General features: G+C 35.2%; 1 protein-coding gene across 5 annotated transcripts in view; it reads left to right on the top strand.

Moving 5' to 3' along the window:
* Hel89B (histone acetyltransferase 1) overlaps window positions 1-23,771 on the top strand; it is a 156,982-nt gene extending 133,211 nt beyond the window's left edge. For all 5 annotated transcript variants that reach the window (XM_083125375.1, XM_083125377.1, XM_083125376.1 and 2 more), the window contains 9 exons: window positions 629-836; window positions 3,800-3,900; window positions 5,566-5,703; window positions 6,776-6,924; window positions 7,790-7,927; window positions 8,786-8,948; window positions 12,412-12,548; window positions 14,388-14,469; window positions 16,045-23,771. In XM_083125375.1, the coding sequence (XP_082981501.1) occupies window positions 629-836; window positions 3,800-3,900; window positions 5,566-5,703; window positions 6,776-6,924; window positions 7,790-7,927; window positions 8,786-8,948; window positions 12,412-12,548; window positions 14,388-14,469; window positions 16,045-16,230 (1,302 nt within the window). In that variant the 3' untranslated portion in view covers window positions 16,231-23,771. The remainder of the gene's footprint in view (window positions 1-628; window positions 837-3,799; window positions 3,901-5,565; window positions 5,704-6,775; window positions 6,925-7,789; window positions 7,928-8,785; window positions 8,949-12,411; window positions 12,549-14,387; window positions 14,470-16,044) is intronic.
* Window positions 23,772-24,470: the final 699 nt, after the last annotated feature.

Below are 24,470 nucleotides of genomic sequence, written 5' to 3'. Positions count from 1 at the left end.
CTGGAATGCCTTTCAGATTGGCACAATGGAAAATAATCCTAACTCGAGTGTTACCCTGACCCATGGATTTTCAAATTTGTGAGTTTGCGCAATGTTGGTGCAAATGGGCATCAGACTTAACTCTGGGGGCAGAATCAAACTTGGGACTTAACTCTGGGGGCAGAATCACACTTGGAACTTAACTCTGGGGGCAGAATCACACTTGGAACTTAATGTTTGGGGAGCAGAAAAATGGCATCCAGGACTATTGCTAAATAATTTACATTTGTGTTATCATAAAAATTACTCTTTAATACTTTACTCTTCAGGTCCCAGGAGGTTAACAAAATAGTTCTCCCTTCAGTTACACTCTAGCTACTGGATCACCCGAACCCTGAGATTAACCTCGGACTCCGAAAGATTCCTGGTCTCTTTCCTTGAGATATTTCCCTTACTCAGAGGAACTCTTGCAAACACATGACATGTAATGTATGCGTGTGTATTAAGGAAATAGAAAACACTTGCCGGACACTGGAAATTGTTAAAATTTTGTAAGGTTTCCAGGTCTAACACTTATTTCTATCTACATAAATATATGTATAAAATAATATAATAAATCATATACATAAATGTTTGTTTTCTTTTCCAGTCATCAAAAGCTATCAAGCAAATAATTGCAAATCATAGACTGATACTGTCCGGCACTCCAATCCAAAATAATGTTCTTGAGCTCTGGTCGTTGTTTGATTTCCTGATGCCAGGCTTTTTAGGTACAGAGAAGCAATTCACTGCCCGCTACAGCAAACCAATCCTTGCTAGTCGAGATGCCAAAAGCTCTTCAAAGGAGCAAGAGGCTGGTAAGTGTTACTATGAAACAGCTGCTTTACATTGTAAGTTATTTACTCACATTACGTGAAAGTTGTAAATATTTTTTTTTTTTTCAATATTGGAATAGTTGGGCCAAATCTCTGAATTGTATTTATTTATTATTTTTTTGTTTTTATTTGCCTCTTACACTTGTAATAAAGATTCCACTGTATCTACTAACTGGAAGTAGAAATTAGATTTATGTAGTTCATTCTGTAGATATGACTTAACTTACATATCAGCCATTTTGTCAATCTAATTGCCTCCATTTTTGAACTGTAAAATTAGTTTGACTTACTTTTCTTTCCCGGTTGTAACAGAAATAGTACAAGGGAGAGTCTTGTAGATTTCTGTATGTAGGGTTGCGCAAATTTACTGCCCTTTAGCATAAACCTTTTGCTGATCTACACATATTTTCAATTTTTGAGTTAGTGCCTGTATACCACATGCAGTCACTTATGAGCGACTGTGAAGGCCTTTCCACCCATCTGCTTGCGAACTGAGGACATTGTCGAACTTTCTCCTCCATTAGTAAACTTGCTGGTGTGTCAAGCATGCACAAAGATATTGAATTTTCATTTTCCGAGAAATTTCTGTAAGTTTTAGGCTGACAGGGTAAGAAACCCACTCCTCTTCACTGGTGCAAGTGTGTATAGAAGGCACCATCTTTAAAATAACAAAGTGGCATTTTGAAGCTCACTTGATCAGTGTTGCAGCCTTGGGGTCGTTTTGTAAATAACAGTTGATACCTCATGTAAATTTGAGCTGTATACAGTGTGCCCTACAATGTTTATTGGACTTTTTGAGGTTTTCGTTTGACTCTTGAAATACATCAGTAACTTCATGCAGCCAAATTCACATTAACTACATCAAAACCATGCATTTTACCAAATTTGTGAACTGTCTTTGCAGGTGGAAAGCTTGAAATAAGTGGTCCCTAAATGAACCTTAAGCATTGAAATGTACATTGTGTTATGTATAAAAAAACAAAGTAAATCCTCAACGATTTTACTTTAGAAAATATTCTTAAATTCAATATTAATGAACAAAAATAATCTGTCATGGGTATTCCATTTGTTTTGTTGCGGGTGTTATGAATAATCTACAAATTCAAGTTCAATACCACATAGACATGTTAACCCATCCGCATACCATTTAAATGCCAAATTTTTTCCATGAAATACCATTTAAATTTGGCTATCTCCCGTGAAGGTTGCACAGCAAGACAAGATGTCAAATATTGTGAAAACTATCCAAGCAATTTATGTGAAAATTTTATATATTGAAGTGGAAGTATAGTAATAAGTATGCACATATGCAGTTTACTTGAAAGATAATTATAAACTCACCTAATAATTTTGATCACACACATCTTTGCATTTCATTTCCATTCCTCAACCTTTTATTTTTTTCCTGCCACAACCACCTGTTCCTCACTTTCACTACATTCTTCAATTTCACTAACACAAAATGAACCCCCGTGTTCATCTCCACTTCCAAAATCCACCTCTTCATCGCTATCGAAAATCAACTTTTCAATCGCAGAATCTTCTACAACAATCTTACGCAACATGTTTGCAAGATGTAACAAATGAAGGTTTGTTTACATGAGAAATTACTGAACAAAACACGCTTGAAATGCTATGAAAAACTTAGCACCACTAACATACACGTCATAGATTCGAAAGATTATACAACCTCTGCCATCTATTGAATGAAAAAGAAACTATGTGATGAAAATCGGGAACCCGTCGATTCGACAACTAGGTGAGCGGATGGGTTAAAAACAAAAGTGAAACACACAACCTCATTGGATCCACACACTTTGCTATCTTTTAAAAGTGTTGAACTAAAAAACTAAAAAAAAGTGGTTAATTAAGATTCTTTTTTTTCCAAACGTGCCCACTTTTCTTGGATTTGCACATATAACATTGGACATATGCCACCAGCATTAACACACATCATTTTATTTTATGAATCTATGTTACACATTGTAGTGGTTTCCAATACCTATATTGAATATTAGCATAGTTTTCTTCTGAGAGCCCTTGTCAAATTTAATAGTACTAATATTGTACTTTTTATTTATTGAATTCTTGTATCTTTAAAAAAATCATTGCTTGGGACAGAGATGATAAGTAGGGCCATGTATTTATGGTGAATAAAAGTTCAAGATGTCAGTCTAAAAACTGGGCTTTTTTCGCGATCAAATGCAGTATATATGAAATGGCATTTCAGTGTTAGAAAGGTGAATATAACCATACATTTGATTTTAAAATTACACTTATTATAGAAAATAAACTTTTCCCTTTTGATGGCACATTTTATGCAGTTATCAGAGCTCAAATATTTACTGTAGAATTTTAAAGAATTTTTGTGAATTGCATAACACTCAGGGTAACGCAGACTTCAGAAAGTGCCGCTTGTGTAAATAAACTGTAAATTTCATGTAGAAAAGTTTATTTTGCATCATTTTGTGACAATACATGGTAGGAAAATGCACCTCAAATCCTCCAAAACATGAAATATGTATGGCTCTAATGATGAGTTAACTCTTTGCTTGTTCATGTTCACTATCCAGCACCCATCAGACACGGTTTTACACGTTTTGTTATTGTATTTGGCCATTCCACAGAAAGTGAGCCAAGCACCGTCACAGTGCATTCAAGGTGTCTCCATTGCTCCTACTTCAAAGGGCAATCAAAGTAACCAAGTGTATCATATAGTGCTAATGGTTATCAGTCTGGAATGTGCATTTGCCAGTGTCTCTTTGAAGTGGTAGCCAATAGGGACACCTTGAAAGCAATGTTACGGTCGGGACATCTAGGCTCAATTCAATTTCTTGTGGAATGACCCTGTTATTAAATTCCTGAATTAAATGGAAAATTTGTTCTTATAAGTACTATTGCATAATTCCTCACACCCTAACGATATTTTGTTTGTTTTCCCAAAGGTGCATTGGCAATGGAAGCCCTGCATCGCCAAGTCCTGCCATTCCTTCTGCGTCGAATGAAGGAAGACGTTCTTCAGGATCTGCCACCAAAGATAACTCAGGTACTTAAATGTAAAATCCATGTTACTTCCAAAGACAATGTAAATTTTTATTTAACTATAGGTTCTGGTTCTGGTTCTGGTTCTGCCACCGTTCACAAAAGGCTGTTGCTTTGGGCCTATTCTATTAATTAATTAATCTATCAAAGGTAGATCAAATACAAAAATTTGTGACAAATTACACTACAATTAAATTCTGCCTAGTATTTCTTGCCACTTGAAATAAAAGTTCTATCATGGATGCATTTCTGTTTACTTAAGGTAACATTTTTGCTTTTTAAGATATCATTTATGTAATGAATATTTTTGTGGGTACAAATGCAAAATTATTGGCCTCTATGGAGGACTGGGTTAGCGCACTGCACTAGGATGCCAGTGATCCTGCGTTCGAGTCCCAGCCTGGACATAGCTGTTCTTTGTGAATGTCCTTTCATTAATTTCATCATATCACCATCCATCCTCTTCTTCGTGATTAGCCAGAAGTTGCAGAAAAGCGAAGTAAAATAAATCCAATTAATTAATAAATGTAAAATTTTGCATCAAATTGCTATAACTATATTATTATTGTTATTATTATTTGTTACATGTACAGTCTCTGACACTTTTGGGTTGTAGCAATCCAAATGTCTTTCTCAATGTGATTGTTGCAATACGGAACAGCCTGTGTCCGTACTTGATATGGCCTCTGTGCAATTCACATTCAGTATCATATGGTGTGGATATGAACTTTTTGTCCCAGTTGCTTAAATGAGAGATGTCCTTAGTGAACCTGGATCTTGTGATCATAAACACTTTCTGTAATACAGGTTGGACCAAAAATATGTAACCGAAAGTATTAATCACTTACTATTTTGGTTACATTTTTTTATACCACCCTGTACTTGCATAGGCAAGGTCATGCCCTTACCAAGTGTTAATCGAAATCAACTTCTTGTGTACTCAACCTTCACATGTGGAGGAAGGTTAGTTCTATTTCTGACTCCATGTGTTAATTGCCTGACAAGCATCAACTTCCTATAATGTACATTACTACCCTTCACTGACCTCCTGTTACTTCTTGTATAACACTACTCTTCTTCAACATGCTGTTACTTCTTGCGTAACACAACTCTTCCTTGACATGCTGTTCTTACATAACACTACTCTTATCTGACCTACTGTTAACTCTTGCATGACACTACTCTTCCTGGACCTGCTGTTAACTCTTGCATAACACTACTCTTCCCTGACCTGGTGTTAACTCTTGCATAACACTACTCTTCCTTGACATGCTGTTACTTCTTGCGTAACACTACTCTTCCTTGACATGCTGTTACTTCTTGCGTAACACTACTCTTCGTTGACATTCTGTTACTTCTTGCGTAACACTACTCTTCCTTGACATACTGTTACTTCTTGCGTAACAGTACTCTTCCCTGACCTGCTCTTACTTCTTGTGTAACACTACTCTTCCTTGACATACTGTTACTTCTTGCGTAACACTACTCTTCCCTGACCTGCTGTTACTTCTTGTGTAACACTACTCTTCCCTGACCTGCTGTTACTTCTTGCATAGCCAATGCCCATGAATTGAAGTATGCATAAGTGCATGTTGCAGTATAGTAGTAAGTATGTAGAATGCTAACTACTTCTTAAGGTTTAACTATTTATGAACTTTTCTTCCTGTAGGATTATTATTGTGAGTTGAGTCCACTTCAGGAGCAGCTTTACGAAGATTTTGCAAGGACTCAAGCTCACCAGTCGCTTCAGGAATCCTTAGCTCAAGGATCTGGGGGAGCAATGCAAGGCAATACACACATATTCCAGGTGAGTAGCTGCTTCAAGTGTGAGAATTAGCTCTCATGTCCTGATTTCAATACAATTTAATAGGGATGGACTGATATGAAATTTTGGCTGATACCAATAAAGTACCAATATAAAATTTACCGATCTGATATAAAATTCCAAATGGTCCTTGAAGAACTTGAATGGTTCATTGAACTTAATATACATATGTTACCAGATGACTGCAGTGCAATGGAAGCTGCATATTTATACCAAACAAGATGACAGAATATTGCACTAATGTATAAGATATTTATAGATACATCTGTTCTGTACAGTAATTTTTCCAATATTGTGATATGCCTATATCCAGGTGTAGACAAATACAGGGTATGTGGTCACCCTGACACTCGAAAATTTTCACGTTTTGCCTGAATTTTTAAATTCAGTTCCAAAAGAATATTTTGAGTTTGCTTATGGGAATTTCCATTACCTTTTTTAAAATAACTAGTACAGAATGTGTTTTGAAATATGTGTGTGTTTTCTGTATCACATGTATCATTAAATTAGAATAATAACCATGCCATTATAAATTTTTGCAGTCTTGCTAGCGGAATTTTAAACTCTGCAGTGATATGGTAGAGTCGGCCATGTATTAGAATGTATTACATAATTTATATTGTGCTGTTGCTAGTTGAGCATTCTTTAAGAAGGCTACTTCAGTGCAAGAAAAAAATATCACTATTAATCCAATCTCGTATTAATTTATAAATAAATTAGATATTTTAGGTCACATTTCAAAATGTATAGCTTTATCTTAGTTGGATTCATGACTTTCTTACCCCATCCCATCCCATCCCATCCCATCCCTAGCGTTTAGAATGAATGCATAGGGAATTGTTTATGCATATGGTATATTCCAACCCTTTGCCCAAGTATTACTAAACTACAATTTGAGATACGTAATATAGTGGAACCACAGGCAAAAGAGCTTGTGCAGACACGCGACTCCTGTGCATCGTACCCCTGCGTGCAAATCCATAATTTTCATTATATACGTGTGAATGGACAAGTGATTAAAACTTTGTTTGTTTCACATGTAACTTTTTTATAGGCCCTAAGGTACCTGCAGAATGTTTGCAACCATCCAAAATTGGTTCTCACATCACAGCATCCTCAGTATGAGACCGTTACGAAGCAACTCCAAGTGCAAAGCACCTCTCTGGCTGACATTCAGCACGCTGCTAAACTGCCGGCTTTAAAGTAAGTACTGCTACAATATACAAATTTTATCTTGCCAAAGTTTTAATGTATGAGTGTGTGTGGGAAGGAAATTCCAGGTTTCCCGATGATGAAAACATGGCAAAATCAGGGAAATCTACCTACAGTTAAAAAAAAAAAATATGGAAAAGTCTGGGAATATTGTACCTCTTATGAATTTGATTTTTTCATAACACTTGTAAATCATAATGTGATGCAACAGATGTTTGAAAGTCAAAAAAGAAATTCCTGTAAAATATTTTTGTGTAACTGCAGTTATTGTTTTTAATTTGTACCAAAAATATGTACTTTAAGTTGTTAATAGAATTTAAAATGTAACAGAGTGGTGTGAGAATATATTTGAAAATACCTGGAAAATCAGGGAGTAGCAAAATCAGTGGATTAATTACATTACACTCACAGCATGCCAACATTCTCACACAGGTAGTTGTCATTTCTTTAACACGTATCTTTACTTCTTCGAGCTTGCACAACAACGTGTGGCTTGTTCAGGAGGTTGGACAATATAATGTGCTAATATAAGTAAAAATTTCATGAACACACTGTATTGAATAACATTTTGGACACGTATCTTAGTATTTATCTTTGTTATATTTCAGTAAAATTGTTTTTGGTTTTTGCTGTGTTTATTGTTTCATTAATCGTATGCAATTTAACTAAGTCCTTTGCGTGTCTTTCCTTGTCTATTTCTAATATAGATATTTCTGTTGTTCAACTCATGATGAGTACACTGAAGGTAAAAATGTTGAGACTGTAAGCAACAAAACCACGTTTTTTATTCCCTCTAACATGAGAACTATTGTTTTTTTTAATATATTTATAATTTTCTTTAATTTTGCTTTCATAGGCAGCTGTTGTTGGATTGTGGTATCGGTGTACCTACAACAGGCCAGGATGCAGGAGAGCTTGTTATCAACCAGCACCGTGCCCTTATTTTCTGCCAATTGAAAGCAATGTTAGATATTATAGAAAATGATCTGTTCAAGTAAGTATACATTGCTATATTGTGTGTATTTCACATAATAGGTGCAGTAATGCCAATTGCAGACACTGGTTGGCTCTTCAAGTTTATGAAAGGGAGGGAATTTGAACATTGATGATTGCATTTCTAAGGGTTGAAAGTGGTGTAAATGTTGTATGTTGCATGAGATATCAAGTCATATGTGATGAGAGGTTATGGATATGGAACACTATGGGGAGATATTAAATTTAGATAACAAAATGCTGTATGCAGTTGCAGAGTATAATATAGTATTGTAGGTGATAGGGCAAGAGTGACAAACCACAATCCTTACCAATATATGTATGTCAACTGCACCTTAGCAGGACATGGCATTGCAGGGTGTATACTAGTCAAGAAAGTCAAGAAGGTGCTGGATAGTAAATGAGAGATGTGTTAACCAAGAGAACATACTGCAACAAGATATTTTGTAAGAGATATATTATCATTATGGTTTATGTGTTAGCTTGTCATCATTAGAGGGTTGCAGTTGGGCATCACATGGTACACAGCCAGAGGTTGCAGGTTCAAATCTTGGGTAAAGCATCTATGTATCATTGTGTTGGTCCCAGTATCCACTTCATCTCTCATCAATGTAATGATTTATTCAAAGGGTAGAAAAGTGAAGTAAGAAAGTCAAAATACAAGTAGAAGAAAACTGCATTGGGTTTGTAGTTTGTGAAACATCACTTATAGTAGAAAGGAATTTGATGATGTGTTCTTAAATAGTTTCTGAAAAGAATTGTTCAACACAACTAGACTTCTTGTTTTAAAGCATCAATATGTTGACTGTTTGAGATGTAATTTTCCCTAACTAGTCAGCTGTTCTCTTTATTTCCATAGGTCTCACATGCAATCCGTAGCATACGTCAGATTGGATGGAAGCATCCCAGCAGGAATGAGGCATTCTGTTGTAACCCGCTTCAACAATGACCCTTCAATAGATGTTCTGTTGCTCACAACACAAGTTGGTGGACTTGGTCTCAATCTCACAGGGGCAGACACTGTAAGTTTTTTTTTTTTTTTTTTTTTTGGAACCTGTTAATGTGTGAATATTAATTTCCATGTACTGTTCATGTAATATTTATGGATTATTCCTAATTGTTAAAATTTTGCTGAGTATATTTTAGAATTATACTCTTATCAGTTCTTGGTGAGATCAAAGTTTTCAGGTTATATGGATAAATACATAGAGGCACATATTTTTGGTAAATAAAGAAGCAAAATTTCGGTACAAGAACAGTCAATTTCAGGTTCAAAAGCAGTAAATAAAATAAAATTTTGCTGCAATAAGCGGTATATAAAATGACATTTTGGTTTTAAAAATGTGAATATAATCCCAAATTTGATTTTAAAACTGCTCTTACTACACTAAATAAACATATAAATAAATTCTAAATAAACTCTAAATTTCGTGTTAAAGAGTCTATTTCGCATTTTGCAGTTCATTTTGCATTATTTTGTGACAAAACAGGGTAGAAAAATGCACGTCACACCTTTCAGAAACATGAAAAATTAGCATTACAATATGTTATTTCATATTTTGTGTTTTCATCTAAGTGAAATATGCATGCCTCTAATAATACAGTAGAACCTCGATTTTACGTTTTTCAGGCGACCAAGCTCAAAAACCTTAAAATGCAAGAAAATGTAAAATCGGGTAAAATTTTATAATGTTTTGCTATGTTGGGACCATCAAGATTGAATGTATAATGCAGGAAAATGTTAAAACCAGGGAACGCAAAATCTAGATTCCACTGTATTAAGCATTATGTGGAGTTCTACCGGGTGGAGGCACAAGTGGTTCGGATCCCACTTTAAACTGTAGGTCCAGTCCCGATTAGCCTTCCTGTGCATAAAGTGGACTTAAAACCAAAACTCATTATGTGGAGTTCAATGTGAGGAGAATCAGTATCACAATTTGCATAATTATTTAAATTCCATTGATATTCTGCTAATATAAGCTTGATTGATTGATTGAGATAGTTTATTTTACTTCGCATTTTGTGCCTCTTGGCTAATTTACGAAGATGGGGATGAGTGATGAAATTGATGAATGGACATTCACAAAAAAACCAAGCTCGAGCAGGATTCAAACGTGGGACCCTTGGCATCGCAGCAGAATGTGCTAACCACTCGGCCACAGGATCCAGCTGTTAATATAAGAAAATTTCATTGTAGAGTAATTCAAACGTTTTACACTCTAACTACTTAATATGAAAATTTAAAGAAAAATCACCAGATTTTAAATAATGTAAGGAGTTATAAAAATTTCAGTGGACAAGGTTTTATAATACAAAAAATCTTGGTGTAATTGTATACTATGATTTTCATGTCATTAACAATAAAAATTTGCATTACACGACACGTGTATAAATTAAAGGAAGATTCTACAATGTACATACAAGGACAAAAGTTTGAATGTCTCTGTAAAGAAGGATTTTCTGGTTAATGTCCTGGACTTCTTATGACATCCTCTGTTTCCATCCAAGAGAAAACACTAGGGGTGTGCGGGACAGAATTTTTTGGATCAGGATGGGAAATTTCTTAAATCCCGACATTCGGGATGGCAAAAATTTGCAATTTCCTGACAAAGTCGGGAAATTCTCAGGATGGGAAATGTTCGAAATTTCCCGAAGCTCTGCAAATATCGAATTCTACAAGTCATTTTCACCTTAAGTGATTGTTTTTGCATTTCTGGAATAAAAACTAACTATTTCCGATAATTTCCAGAAATTTACAATGCAGAAAACGTCGAGAATTAATTACTTTTTTAAATGATCATTTGGTATTTCCTGACTTCTCGGGATTCCGAAAAGTCGGGAATTCATTTCCCGAAGTTTGGATCGGGATGGGAATTTTTTTTCCCCATCCCAGTCCCAACTTTTCGGGTATCCTGCACACCCCTAGAAAAGACAGTGAACATTCTCTGCTGGTTCTTTTGCACTCATGGTATCTTCATGCCTCCCTCATGTACGTGGCACTGGGCAATGCAGTGACAACACACAGAGAGGGTAAGTGTTTACACTCTGCTCAACCAACCTCTCTGGCCTTCACCTTTCGATGTTAGTGTGGAATGCCTTCGTTGTTAGGTTTAGGTGTCTTAGTATATACACTCAGGGTTGCTACGCATCTGGAAAACTTGGAAATATCAGGGAATTTGGTTTGTCGAGGAAATTTTGGGGAATTTTGCAGATCGTCTGGAATTTATGTGCATTTTGGGGTCTACAAGAGAAAAAGTTGCAAAATGAACAAGCAGTTCACTTCCAATTCTGTATTTGGTACCTTCGAATTTCTATAATAAATTTTCACTTTTATAATAGTAGATATTAAAAATAATATCAAAGTAAAACTTGTAGTCCAGATATATGGTTGGTAACTAAAGTACATTGACAACGTGATCATAATTATCGGAAAGGTTGGTGAAGATGAGGTTATCATCTATTATTTTATACATCTTAGTCTTGTTGGCATTTATTATAGATTTCCTATATGCAATAAAATAATTTCCAGTTGCTGTGTACTTATAAATGTAAGCAAAAAAGCAGCATTTTCTTCAACACTATAAATCCACCAGAAAATGAAAAATTGTGTATGGTTTATGAACTTTTCCTGTTGTTTTTATGTTGTGGATATCTGTTATGGTGAAATAATGTACCTGTGTTACCTTAGCCTGAAGGATAGATGCATGTGATTGTAGCACCCAATACATTTGATTACGATTGTAATTTTACATTTTACTCTTCAAATTTTCATGTGTTCTTGTATAGAATGAAATTTGCTAAAAAAAAATTTAAAAAATTGTGAAAGTGAATATTCATAATAATTAATTAACGGATTATATATTTAATTGAAAGACACAAGGTTCAAAAGCAAAAAGCATGATGATAAACATGTCTTGAAAATTTCATTTTTAGACTGGGAAACCTGGAAGTGTTGGGAATTTCATAATCAAAAAATCGTAGCAACCCTGACACTGCAATATTTTGGGGCTGCTGGCAGCCAAAAAGAGGGAAATGTCGCAACATTAAAAGCAATAATAGTGTTCATCTTGAAAGCAAGAAAATAGCTGTGATGGGAGTCAGTGCATTCACCATGGAGTTTAGGTAAACCTATTTAATCACAAAATTCCTTTTTTTGCACAGTAGGCATGCAAAATTAATGAAAATTGTGTGTTTATCATAATTTGTAGGATATCTTCACTAAGAAATCGTCCCATGGCGCCCATGACCAGAGAATTTCAGTTGTTGAACTGATATATCCCAATGCCAACATCGGTATTGACTCACCCCAACTTCTTGACTGTCTTGATGACTAATATGAACAGTTTCTTGTTCCAATGTGCTTTAGGTGTTAGATTTGCAGAACAATAACAAAGAATACCATTAATAATAATTTATATTTATTTTAGATATTTTGAATGTGCATTTAACATGTTTCTTCATTGAGGTTGTGACTTCTCTCTCCAGGTAATATTTGTTGAGCATGACTGGAACCCAATGAAGGATTTGCAGGCAATGGACAGGGCACACCGAATCGGCCAGAAGAAAGTTGTGAATGTTTACAGGCTGATAACTCGTGGCACTTTGGAAGAGAAAATTATGGGGTTAGTGGATTCTGAATTAGTACAAATGTGTCATATGCTGGTAGCAGAATTCTAGAATTGATATGGGTAGTTGCAGAGCTCTAGAACTCTTAAGGGGAAACAACAGTGCAATATAAACGTTTTTTGTCAAGGGGTCCTGGGTTCGATCCCTGGTTGAGGCACCTAGTAGTTCTGATCCTACTGTCCAATCCCAATTAGCCTATATGTGCATAAAGTGGACTAAAAAGCAAAATTGCCTAAGAAATTAAATGTAATCCCCACTTGATGGAGTCAATTACATGTAATAATTGCTCAAGGCTTAACCTTATTTAAAATTTGTAGTATGTTGAGTGTTAAGAACTTCATTATGATGTCAACAACCTTCATGGTCTTGCTCGCTCCCTCCCTTTTTTTTTTTGTTTGTTTTTACTATGGCTGACCAATACCACTTTGGCCTGATACTGATACTTCAAAATTGAAACAATTTAAAGTAGTTCAAAACATTTGTAAATTTTAAAATGTAGTTTCTAATTGAAATTAGACATTATCAGTGTGTCGGAGTTTTACTTCAAAATATTGGTAACTCCATGTAAGATACTTATCACATAATCCATTTCTCCCTGCATTGCTGTTGGCCATATAATTACAATTATGCATATTGTGTAATTCCCAGGAAATTTAGCATTTGCAAGCGAGTCATGTGACATTTGTGTAATCCCTGCGAGATTCCCAAACTTTGAATAAGTATCTGCCGGTATATTTATCCATGTTTTATTGCAGTAATTTTAACTTGTACATTTTATTAGGGTTGCGCTACATAGAGATTATCAACCATACCAGAGTGAAACCCTCAATTGTAAGTTCCTGAATTTGACTTTCTTTCCCACATTATACATTAAATTTTCGTGGTCCAAAAAAAGTTATAAAATTTTTCCCAAATATGTCTTTATGGCATTTTGCAGTGATCAAGGGGTAGCTTTACCTTTCTGTATTTAGATGTACATCCGCCGCAAAATGACTCTGACCTCATAACAAACACTAATGTTTTCCAGCGGACTCGGGTGCATTTCTTTAAGTTCTGATGCTGTCAGTTAAGGGTTTTTCTTTATTTCTCTCATTAGGAGAGCGTCGGTAGATTTGGTTGTTTTTCTTTGCCTCCCAACATCGAATTTGTGCTTTGGAATGACAGTCGGAGCAGTCCTCTGGAGGCTGCCAGCACCTTGATTATGGTTGATTTTGCACGACCTGTTTGTTTGCATATCATCTTTATTGGGACGTTTTCACTTCGCCATGCAATAATGCTACTAAGTACTTTCCCAGCATATCACAAATACACCTGTACAGTAGTCAAATATCCAACACAAAGTGCACCACATGAAAACACAGCAGTTTATCACACACTACAGCAGAAAGTCACCCTTCCTGTGTCAACTAACAATACGAAATAAAATGAACTCACTTATTAGCAGTTCAGAAACTTGTGGGGCAAATCACAGATTTATACCAATTGTTATTGATATGTTCATGCAGAAACAATTCAGTGTTCGAAACAAAACAGCACTAGATACAAGGCTACAAACGCTTACTACGGCAGATTTCACATGAAGTCCGAAGTCATTTTGCGGTGGGTGTATGTACAAACACGAGGGGAAGTGATTAAATAACAGGAATTTTATTAATAACTTTTTTACAAGAGAACTTACAGCAATTCTTTGTCTTATTTATTGACATAAATGCATTGCACTTCATCCACCTGTCCTCATGGTTGTGGATGCCCTCTAGAAAAAGGGGTTTTGGTGTTTCTGCGTGTGCGCAGGTGTCCCTACTAGTTGATATTGAATTTTTTTTCTTTCTTTTCAGGCTCCAGAAATTTAAACTCATGACGGCTAATACTGTTATAAGCAGTGAAAATGCCAGCCTAGAAACCATGGGAACTGATCAGGTTTGTGTTTACCTTTCCTCATTTTATAGAATATTGCATGGTGATTAAGTTATGAAATGTTCTCTGCCTAGGTTTGTTTAGTTCATACTGTTAGACCCCAGAATAAGTTCTTGATCATCCTTTACTATTTAAAGTCTAGGTTGGTTCTCGTAGAGCTCTGCCTCTTTCCATCTGCACCTTGGTCTTCCCTTTGGATCTTTTCACTTCATACCATGATAATTTAGACCATTTGTTGAGTGTATTTGAGAGAGACATGACAGTAAATACAAGTTTCTAAAATTCACTGGTAAAAAATCAGCATTTTCTTACTTGTGGTGCTTACACCATTTTGTCAGATATAAAAATTACAATTTTAAAGCTGTTTACACTTCTAGCAACAATAGTCCAAGACTATCTGAACTATACCTGATCTAATGTGTCCTCCAGCTTTGTGTTGAATCCCTCCTTCCTTATTTTCAGCCTGGCGACTGTGATCTTTTGCTGTAATATTGCTGTTCTTTTAAGTTTGCATGTACGAAATTTTGAAGATTCTAAGTTTAAATTGCAGTACAGCATAAGTTAGCAAATGATTTTTTTTAAAAACTCAATATGCTGAACAAGGCAGAAATTTATTTTATTTTAAAACATAAACTAAACGTAACGTTTCAACCTTCTAGCAAGGTCTCCTTCAGACTCTGTACCAAGTGTAAAGACCTTGCTAGAAGGTTGAAACGTTACGTTTAGTTTATGTTTTAAAATAAAATAAATTTCTCCCTTGGTCAGCATATTGAGTTTTTCATATCATGGAAACAAGGCGTAATGGTGTTATGATTTTTTTATCAACGTTGTGAACATTTCATAGAATCAGTAACTATTCCTTACTCTTTGTCCCCCAACCCCTAATTTTCTGCTTTCTCACATGATTTAGCAATGCTTTGAATACGGTGATGCTCAACTTCTTATAGTATGCACAATTGCCACTAGGTGGTTTCCTGGCACCTGAATTCCAGATATGGCACCTAGCTCTGATGAAGATTTTTCGAGCACTGGTAGTCGGTAATATTTAAGGCAAAGGCGAGAATGATGAACATGAGAGATGTCAGTGCTGTGACGATTTTTCTTCTATGTTGTTAGTCGAACCAAGAATGATTTCATCTTTATGTACACTTTATTTTCTGTTTGAACACATTCTTTGCTTAGGTTCTGTCAGTCATTTACTTTACTGGCTACTTTTTGTGAACAGTTGTAATGTTAAAGCCCTTTCACCATCTTTTATATTTGCATGAAAAACTTTCATAAGATATGCTAACCTCCATGGCAAAGTGGTTAGCACAGTACTCTACAATGCCAGGGGTCCTAGGTTAGAATCCTGACCTGTGAGTGTCCCTTCAATTTCATCATATCGTCACTCATCCCCATCATTACGATTAGCCAAAGGTTGCATAAAAGCCACTCTAAATAAAATAAAAAATCAAATCTTTAAGTTGCACTTTGAAATTGATCTGGTTTCATTCAGATTCATTTACTTTTTAATAATTTTTTGAAAATTTTTGCTTGTTATTTCTGTTCTGTTTAATATTTTTTTCTTCTTTGCAGCTTTTGGATCTGTTTTCGTTGGAGGACAAAACCAAAGCAGAACGATCGAGAATCTTAAAACAAAACCAATCGGGGGGAATTAGTATGAAAACAGTTCTGGATAACCTGCCAGAACTCTGGGATGATAAGCAATATGAAGATGAGTATGATCTTTCTAGTTTCATGCAGGGTCTACACAACAGTTAAGAGAAATCGTTTCTTTCCCATGGAAGTCCTTTTTTACATCACTTGATCTAATACTAGCGGTTTGGGTGCACATGGCTCAAGTATTACTTTTTTTGTGCAACCTCTGGTAAGTCTTTTGTCTGCAGGTTCGTACGGAATTGTTTCTTGTCCACAGATTTTTCTTCCGAAGCTGTTTTTCAGCTGACTTGCTAACTTCCCGAATACATTTGAAATGTGTATTATTTCCTGATTTTTGTAAAGTTATTGTGCATTGCATTTATGTTTTTTTCCTCCATGTCACGAAAGCAATCACCATGCTCAATAATTGACTGTAAGAAATGGTTCTCTTATTGGTATTATTTTCGTATAATTAATTTTGAAGCTTTGATGGCAGCCATAATGCGAAGTAATTAGTTTGTTAATCTGTAAAAGAAGCAGATATATAGGTCAACACCCATAGCATTGGTGTGCAAGTCTGTGATATTTTTGGTGTAAAGTAATGCTAATGAGAGAGCACTTGTAGGAATAATAGCCTGTAGTTTTGTGGTTAAAATGATCCATTTTTAAAAATAAAGAAAATGGATGTTGTTATTTGGCTTGTTTATGTGGCTTCTTAGTATCAAGTTTGTGAAACTTTGTAATACATGCATTAGGTGCATGTATTACTGTCATGGTATTGTCTGCTGTACTTTACGTTATAAGTAAATGAGTGTGGTGCACGGAGTAACTGTGTGCGTGTCCTAGCATATATTTAATATATTGCTGCCGTTGATTGGTATGAAATTTATGGTGGTGTAAAGATTGCATCTAGAGTAAGAGAGCCTGAATGTCTGCGTACATTTATAATAGAAAGACATTGTCAGAATTAGTTATTGTAAGATTAAGGCTGAGTTGGTAATTTTATGTTCTCTGATGTAAATGCTGACACTCGTCAACTTTGACATTTATTTTTCTTAGCAATCAGAGCTCACACCACACTGGAAAAGTTAGGGCATGTTAAGTATGAGTGTTGAATTTACACAATTTATTTATAAACATTAATTTCCTACAGCATGTGTTCATATTCTGACATTTCTTTCAACTGGAGGGAGAGTTCTTTTGCATTTCTGCCCTAAAGACATATTGCAAATAGGGTTAAAGTGTGTTCTGGAAACTAATTTAAAAGTAACTGGAAAGGTCAACAATTCAATTTAGCAAGTGGGTGGTAATCCTGTCGATGCACCAGGGTAATGTAATCAACTGTAATCTTCCATACATGCACTATTTGCACTATAAAGAATGTATTTATGCAGTGTCATTGATTTGTACCTAAATCTGTTTCATAGGTTTTTTTCCTCTCGATTGAATAGTTATTGGCATTTAACCCTTAAAGGACTGGCCGTGACACGGGTGTCATTGCAGGTATTTCCCTTAAGGACGGTTTGTGACACCGGTGTCATAAGCAGGTTTTTCTTGTATGTTATTTTTTTAACATAATGTAACTTTGATAATGATCGGAGATTAGTTCTGTATGAGTCTGGAGGTATGTAATTAACAATTAGTAAAGTTTAATTTCATTGTTACTATTGGGGAAGGGGGAGCGATGTTCCGGAAATGTAAAATTTCATTTAGAATCATGCAGAATTTCAAATTCCCCGCTGAGAACACGCTCGGCGTTAGTGCATTGAAAAATATATTGTATTCTAAGAAAGTATTAGCAATAAGTGCCTAAATTTTTTCACATCAATGGCAAACATACCAGGCATTATGCGGGCACCTTTTGGAGATTCACGTCCTGGCGTAGCCTGCGTGGAGGTCCGATGAATTTCAAATTTTGCATAAATAAATAGTTAGTTTCCGTTGAATTTTTTTTTCATCAGGATTAGTGCCCAAAGTATACTGAGCAAAACGAGGTGTCATTTGTACCTCTAATGTTCTTGGTCCCTGAAATATAAAATTTCATTTAGAAGCATGCAGAATTTCAAATTTCCTGCTGAAAATATGCTCGGCGTTAGTGCACATACCTGAAAAAATCAGCCTCGGCGTCTAAGGGTTAGAAATGTGGAGGGATACATTGTTTACATTGCACTCGGAATTAATGAGTTAAAATTTTTGGATGCATCGGCACATATGGTCGTTTTGCAACCTGTACATGGTATATAAAACTCTTCCCTGAGAGTTAAATAAAGGGGGTTGTAAAAAGCTTTACATCTGCACATGGGACGTAGAGCTCACTACTAATTGAATTGTTTATGCTATGCGAGATGCTGAGAAAATTAGGACTGGTTCTATATAAATATTCTATGGCATCAAAATGCTGAGAGATTTTTTTGCTTTAGATAGAATTTTGATCATAGCAGAAAAGGAAAATGCTTTCATCTAAACAGGACGTAAGATATTACACATCTCAGTCAGATTAAATATTGGTTTCTTTATCAATCGAAAATACCATTTTTTTTATTTATTTACGCGAAGGTTGGGGCATAAGTCATGGCAAATTTTTTTGCGAGGTTGCAGGAGCGGCACAAAAATCAGAAATATACAAATTGGAAGGGGGTGGGGTATGGTATTGTGAAATGTATGCACAATGCAGGTCATGTGTACCAGGTGTAGGATAGAGAAGCGAGAAAAACATAGCATCATGCCACATGTGTTTACAAGTCAGATAGCATACAAGCTTCTAGGAACACAAGAGGTGCATACTACGATAGGACACTATTCCCCACAGTTTTCATCAGCTCCCTGTGGCATTTTCTCGGCCATTTCGCCCCAAAGAATGGCTATTTTGATACACAAACTCCATCTAGTGATGTGTTCACATACTACAGATGACACATTCTTCGGGACATACGATCATATTGTGGTACCACCATTTAACTTAGAGAAAAATACAGGGTGATCAACAAGGACTTTACAACTTTGAAAGCATATAGAAATTTATTCAGATAACTTAGTCTGTTGAGGTTTTGCAAAGCAAAACACATCAAGTTTATCGTAAAGTTTGGTCGATGTAGCTACCATTTGCAATGCGGCATACATCCCACCTTATGTCTATTTCATTCCAGACTTTCACCAGTAAGTCACGTGTCACTTTTGCAGCGGTGGCGTTAATTTGAAGTTTCAGCTCAGCAGGTAAAGGTGGTACAAAAACCCAATCTTTAATGAAACCCCACAAGAGGAATCTAGTGGGGTCAAATCTGGGGAACGAGGTGGCCATGCAACCAGTCTCAACAAAGGTTTGGTGCCAACAGTAAATTGTAGGCCTACTAGGAGGTGCCTTACGATACTCTGTAGGAAACGTACGTTGCACTGCAGTTGCTGATTGCATCTCGTGAAACCAAAACACACAGCGAGCATGTTCCGCACCAGTAAAAGTAGCCATTTTCAAGAACAATGCTGACAGCGCTACTGGTGAGTGAGTTCGGTACTAATTGACTACATGAGTTAAAACTTGTGTTTTGCTTTGAAATGGCACCTCAACCAACTCTGTAAGTTATCTGAATAAATTTCTATATGCTTTCAAAGTTGTAAAGTCATTTTTGATTCACCCTTTATAGTTGCCATGACTTTTGCCCCAGCCCTCGTATATCTGAAATCTGCTTTGTCACATCCTTGACATCCATTAATATAATATCAGCTCAACCCTAATAAAGAAACTAGTTGATTGTTTAGATTGAGTAGCTTAAATAACTTGCAAATAGTATGGCCAGAATGTGGCAAGATGTATAAGTATTTGTAAACTGTAAGTATTTTCAAGAAAGTTATTGAGAGTTGCCAGTTTAAGGCATACTTTTTTAGTTGCCAGTTTAAGGCATACTTTTTTTGTCCCAATGAAATAGTCTGTTGCACAATTTTCAGCATGATGTAAGATTACTCTGATGTATTGTCAACTTGAAACATTCTCACTTATACACACTTTTGCTTTGTTTATTCATTTCATTTATGTTCATTAATGCGTAAAGAGATGCAAGTTCATATTGTCTGTTTTCAATTTGCAGAAAACTTTTACACTACATCACTGGTGTTCTGTATTGAGAGGTTTTTTTTTCCTCTTTTTACCCTCATAGAAAATCGGAAGAAGAAAAATAAACTTATTTGTCATAATTTCATATTTTGATTGAATAATTCAGATGCTAAATATTGCATTTCAATATAACAACAATTCAAATTAAACATTTCAGTTTGTGACATTTTTCATTGTTTTTAATGAATATTTACAATCATATTCAAGTGAAAAATCATGTTATTTCCATGCGTGCCGTGAAATATAGGTTTGAAAATTATACGTACATGGTGATTTGAAAATCCAGTCTCATAGCACAGCTCCAATAGTGGTGCACGTAGCGAAAAATGCTATGGTGAAAACTCTCGCATTTCAAACAACTTTCCCCTCTTTCCATTATTAGCTGTGCGCGCCATGTGCACTAATAACCGAGTTGTCCTAGTACCAGACTCTTGAATCACCCTGTATGTATGTGCATGTGTGTGTGTCTTAGTTGCATAAGCTGAGTTGAAAATGTGTGCTATCTCACCATATTGTAGTGTTCAAATTCTCCCTCATCTACCTTTTTGGATTGAAAATTGACATATGCTCTCAAAGATGAAAACATTAGTCAAACAAAGGAATAAAATATGTTTTGCGAAATAAGGAGGCAATAGGATTTAAATTAAAGTATCTGTCTTTCAAAAACAATATGGAATAGTGTTTGAATGGACAAAAGTATATTTGGAGATAGGGGTTGTTCATATTTTGGTACCTTGAAATGATTCAACATCGTGATACCAAATATGTGTCTCAAATAATTATGAAAATGTATCATTGGGAGATAAACAGTAAGGAAAGGATTTTAAGTATTTCATGCTTATTTGTAACAGGGTGTCTACCAGTCAAGAATGTCAAGAAATTATGCTTTTGGTCAAGAATTTTTACTCAATTTTACAGTATCGTAACTTTCTGTAGTATCTTTTAATTATAATGTACAATGAACTCCAACTCCCAGTCATTCAACCATCGTTTTCCAATCAGAAAATATTCAGTAACATCAGAGGAATGCAGTGTCATGCAGCACTGAAACTCTTCCTGGTCATCAGCAGCATAAACATGTAAACAGGCGAAATCCAGGAAGATGCTACAGGCCTGACTCTGCATTCGCTTAGTAAATTCGATTGGGATAATTGTCCTGAGAGCAGGGAGATCAGGGCAGTCTAATTCAGTCATTGAAGGAGCGAGTTACAGAGAGAGAGTGAGGAGATGCTTTGAGGGAGACCGTGTCGTCGCGTGTTGTAAGGCAGACTCTCCATACAGTCGCAAGTGTAAGCACTCACCGCAGATTTACAGGCCGCTGCACAGAGACAGGTATACCTATTCCAATAACCATGCTGATCCAATCTGTAGGGGTTTATACTCAAGTGTAGTGTTTGCCATTCAAGTGTGTTTAGTTTTGTAGCTCTACCATTGTGGATGAATGATTTGGCAAGCTACATCAACCCAGGTTCCTGAGGGAACGATACGGTATAGTGAACTTACATTATTATATATGTGTACTGTAATTTGATAAAATTGAATATTTAGAAATCTAAAAATTGTATTGAGTTGTGGTTCGAGATTTGTTCACTTTGTGTCTTATGAATTACATTCTTGTATGTGAGAAGTTTTATAAAAATATTAAATAATGTGGCCATTCCCTATCCAGGATGAAGTCCGAGGCATTAATTTTTACATTCATTAATAATTAAAGCAAGTTTAAATCTCTTGTTAAAGTACAACTTCAGTTTTCATCTTAACCTGCCTTTTGGTAGGGATTTTTCATTGAATATGAATATAATTCAAAATATAATTTTGCAACTATACCTAAGTAGGGGGCGATTAAATAACTGTTAAGAGAAAGGGGAAACAAGGTCAAGAAAAATGAAAGAAAGATCAAGATAAAGTCAATAATTTGAATGTTATTTTGGTAGACACCCTGTATAAGCAGCCTATATTTTTAACTACTATACTTCATTTAAACATTCTTCTCTTTTTGACACCATATTCCATGCAGCAATAAAGGCCAGGAGTCCAAAATATGTGCTTAATAGATTGTATCAGTCTGTATGCCTTTTCTCAACTGTTGCAAAAGCCTCGCTCTTTTTTTTAATCAATATGGCAACAAACTGGTAGCTGGACTGTGAGCGACAGATACACATTTCTGTGAAAATTCCATGCTTGGAGCAATAACAATCTGGGAAACTGAGAAGACCGGCCTCATTCAATGCAGATATATATATATATATATGTATAAGGGAGCTGAATGCTATGTCCACGTCCATGTGACCTCACCCTGCAACCTCATCAAAGTAGGAGGCAATGTTATCAAATCTTAAGAAATCTGGTTGCCAACTCTCATCATATTCTTAATGAAATGAACAATTTTATGCAAATTTTCTTATCAGTTTTTCTTCGTTATTTTAGTGTATGAGCTCAATAGTGACAACATTGCAGGTTAAATTCTTACTTCTGTTATGGCCATGGCCATGAAAATATAGTTTTCCAGTGTCTGGTGAGGGTTTCCTACCACCACACTGTAAATTTTGGAAAATTCTGTGTTTAGTGTGCAGTGTGTCATACTGCTTTGGAAAGAAACAGAAATTGAGGGAGAAAAAAAAAAAGGATCTTCGAGCAAATATTTTTTTCTCATGTATTGGATAATATCACAGTATACACAAAGATAAATGCAATTTTTTTTACTTTAAGAAAGAAGTAAAAATTCACTGTAATTACAACAAAACATATGCATAAAAACTGTCACTAACATTACCATGTTAAAAAGGTTATTTTTTATGAAGAAATGACTAAGGATTTGAGAAAGTAATATGTTGGATATTATTTAAGTTCAGTATATGTAAGCAATTTGCATGCAAATTATTTTGAAAAATGATTTTAAAATATGAGTGTATAAGCATCTCTTAAAAGAAAAGGCATTTCAATATGTTGCAGGTCAACTAAATATTATTAATATGACTAATATCTGAAATATTTCATGTTTCAGTCCTTTTTTAAGTTATATTTTTATCTGCCCATAAAAACCGGAAAGTCCTATAGACGCACACACACTTCATTGTCATTTGAAAATTCTGTTGTCAGAATACCACACTTTCCATTTTTGCATGTAAGGTAACTTTAAAAAATCCCAATTATTGCTTTAAAAAATAAGTTAAATCTCTCTATTATGACATTCCAATGTACACAACACTGGAATTCAAAGGTTATAAACAGCATCTATAAAGGATCATGAAATCAACATGATCCCAAGTTAATGTACTTTGTATTGAAAATTGAATGGAAAATGGCTGGTGGTCAGTTTACAATAAAATGGTACTAATTGTGTCATATATGTAGCTTGTTTTTCATATTTTGTATGAAAATTGTTTTGATTATATTATTTCACAATGTGAATGCATATGTTATAATTTTCCCATCCAATTCCAGATTGTTTTTTATGTTGTATGTCATCTTGGTGTTTGTAACACACACACACACATCTGCATTGTCATTACACCACATGTACCACAAAAATACAAATTTTATAAGTAAAGACTTCTTTAATGAATTGTATCTTTCTTGTGGATATCTAATGGAGATGAATTATTCCTGTCCCTTGATTGTTTCATGCAATTTATGTGTATGTTGTACAAGTGGATGCTGTTAAGTATAAAGTAATATTTATAGGAGTGAGACCCTTTTCCCCTCTGGCCACTCCACTGGGTGTAGTGGTTTGTGGGGAAGGTTCGCCGTATATATATAAACCAAATCCTGCTGAAATAAATTAGATTCTCCATGAAGTCATAGTAGAAATACAGCAGAATTTTGAGTATATGTTTGTCAGTGACTTCAACTTGCAAATTTAAAATCCAGGCATATATAATTGGCCTTCCACTGTAATATTATGTTACATAAAAATCATTTAATACTAGGTAATGTTTTTGCTGCAAGATTAGGATGCACTGAATACTTGTGAATATACGTTACAATTGAATAGTTCAAATCAACACACACAATTTCTTCAGGACGGTTTAGCAAACATTTCTCAAAGAAAGTTGAACGCATTAGTTATAATTAATTTGTGCACTATAGGCAAAATATTATATTTGAGAAAATTACTTATGAGGCATGGACTTACAAAATGTAATATTTTGTTTCCAAAGATTCTGCAATGCTATCATTTGTTTCCTTATGTATTGCAACGATTACACAATCAAATGTTATAAACTAGGGCTGGTCAAATATCCAATTTACTGATAAC

Source organism: Lepisma saccharinum, chromosome 7, assembly GCF_977018435.1.
Source record: "Lepisma saccharinum chromosome 7, izLepSacc3.1, whole genome shotgun sequence".
Taxonomy (NCBI): Eukaryota; Metazoa; Arthropoda; class Insecta; order Zygentoma; family Lepismatidae; genus Lepisma; species Lepisma saccharinum.
This window is presented reverse-complemented; position numbering and strand designations above follow the sequence as displayed.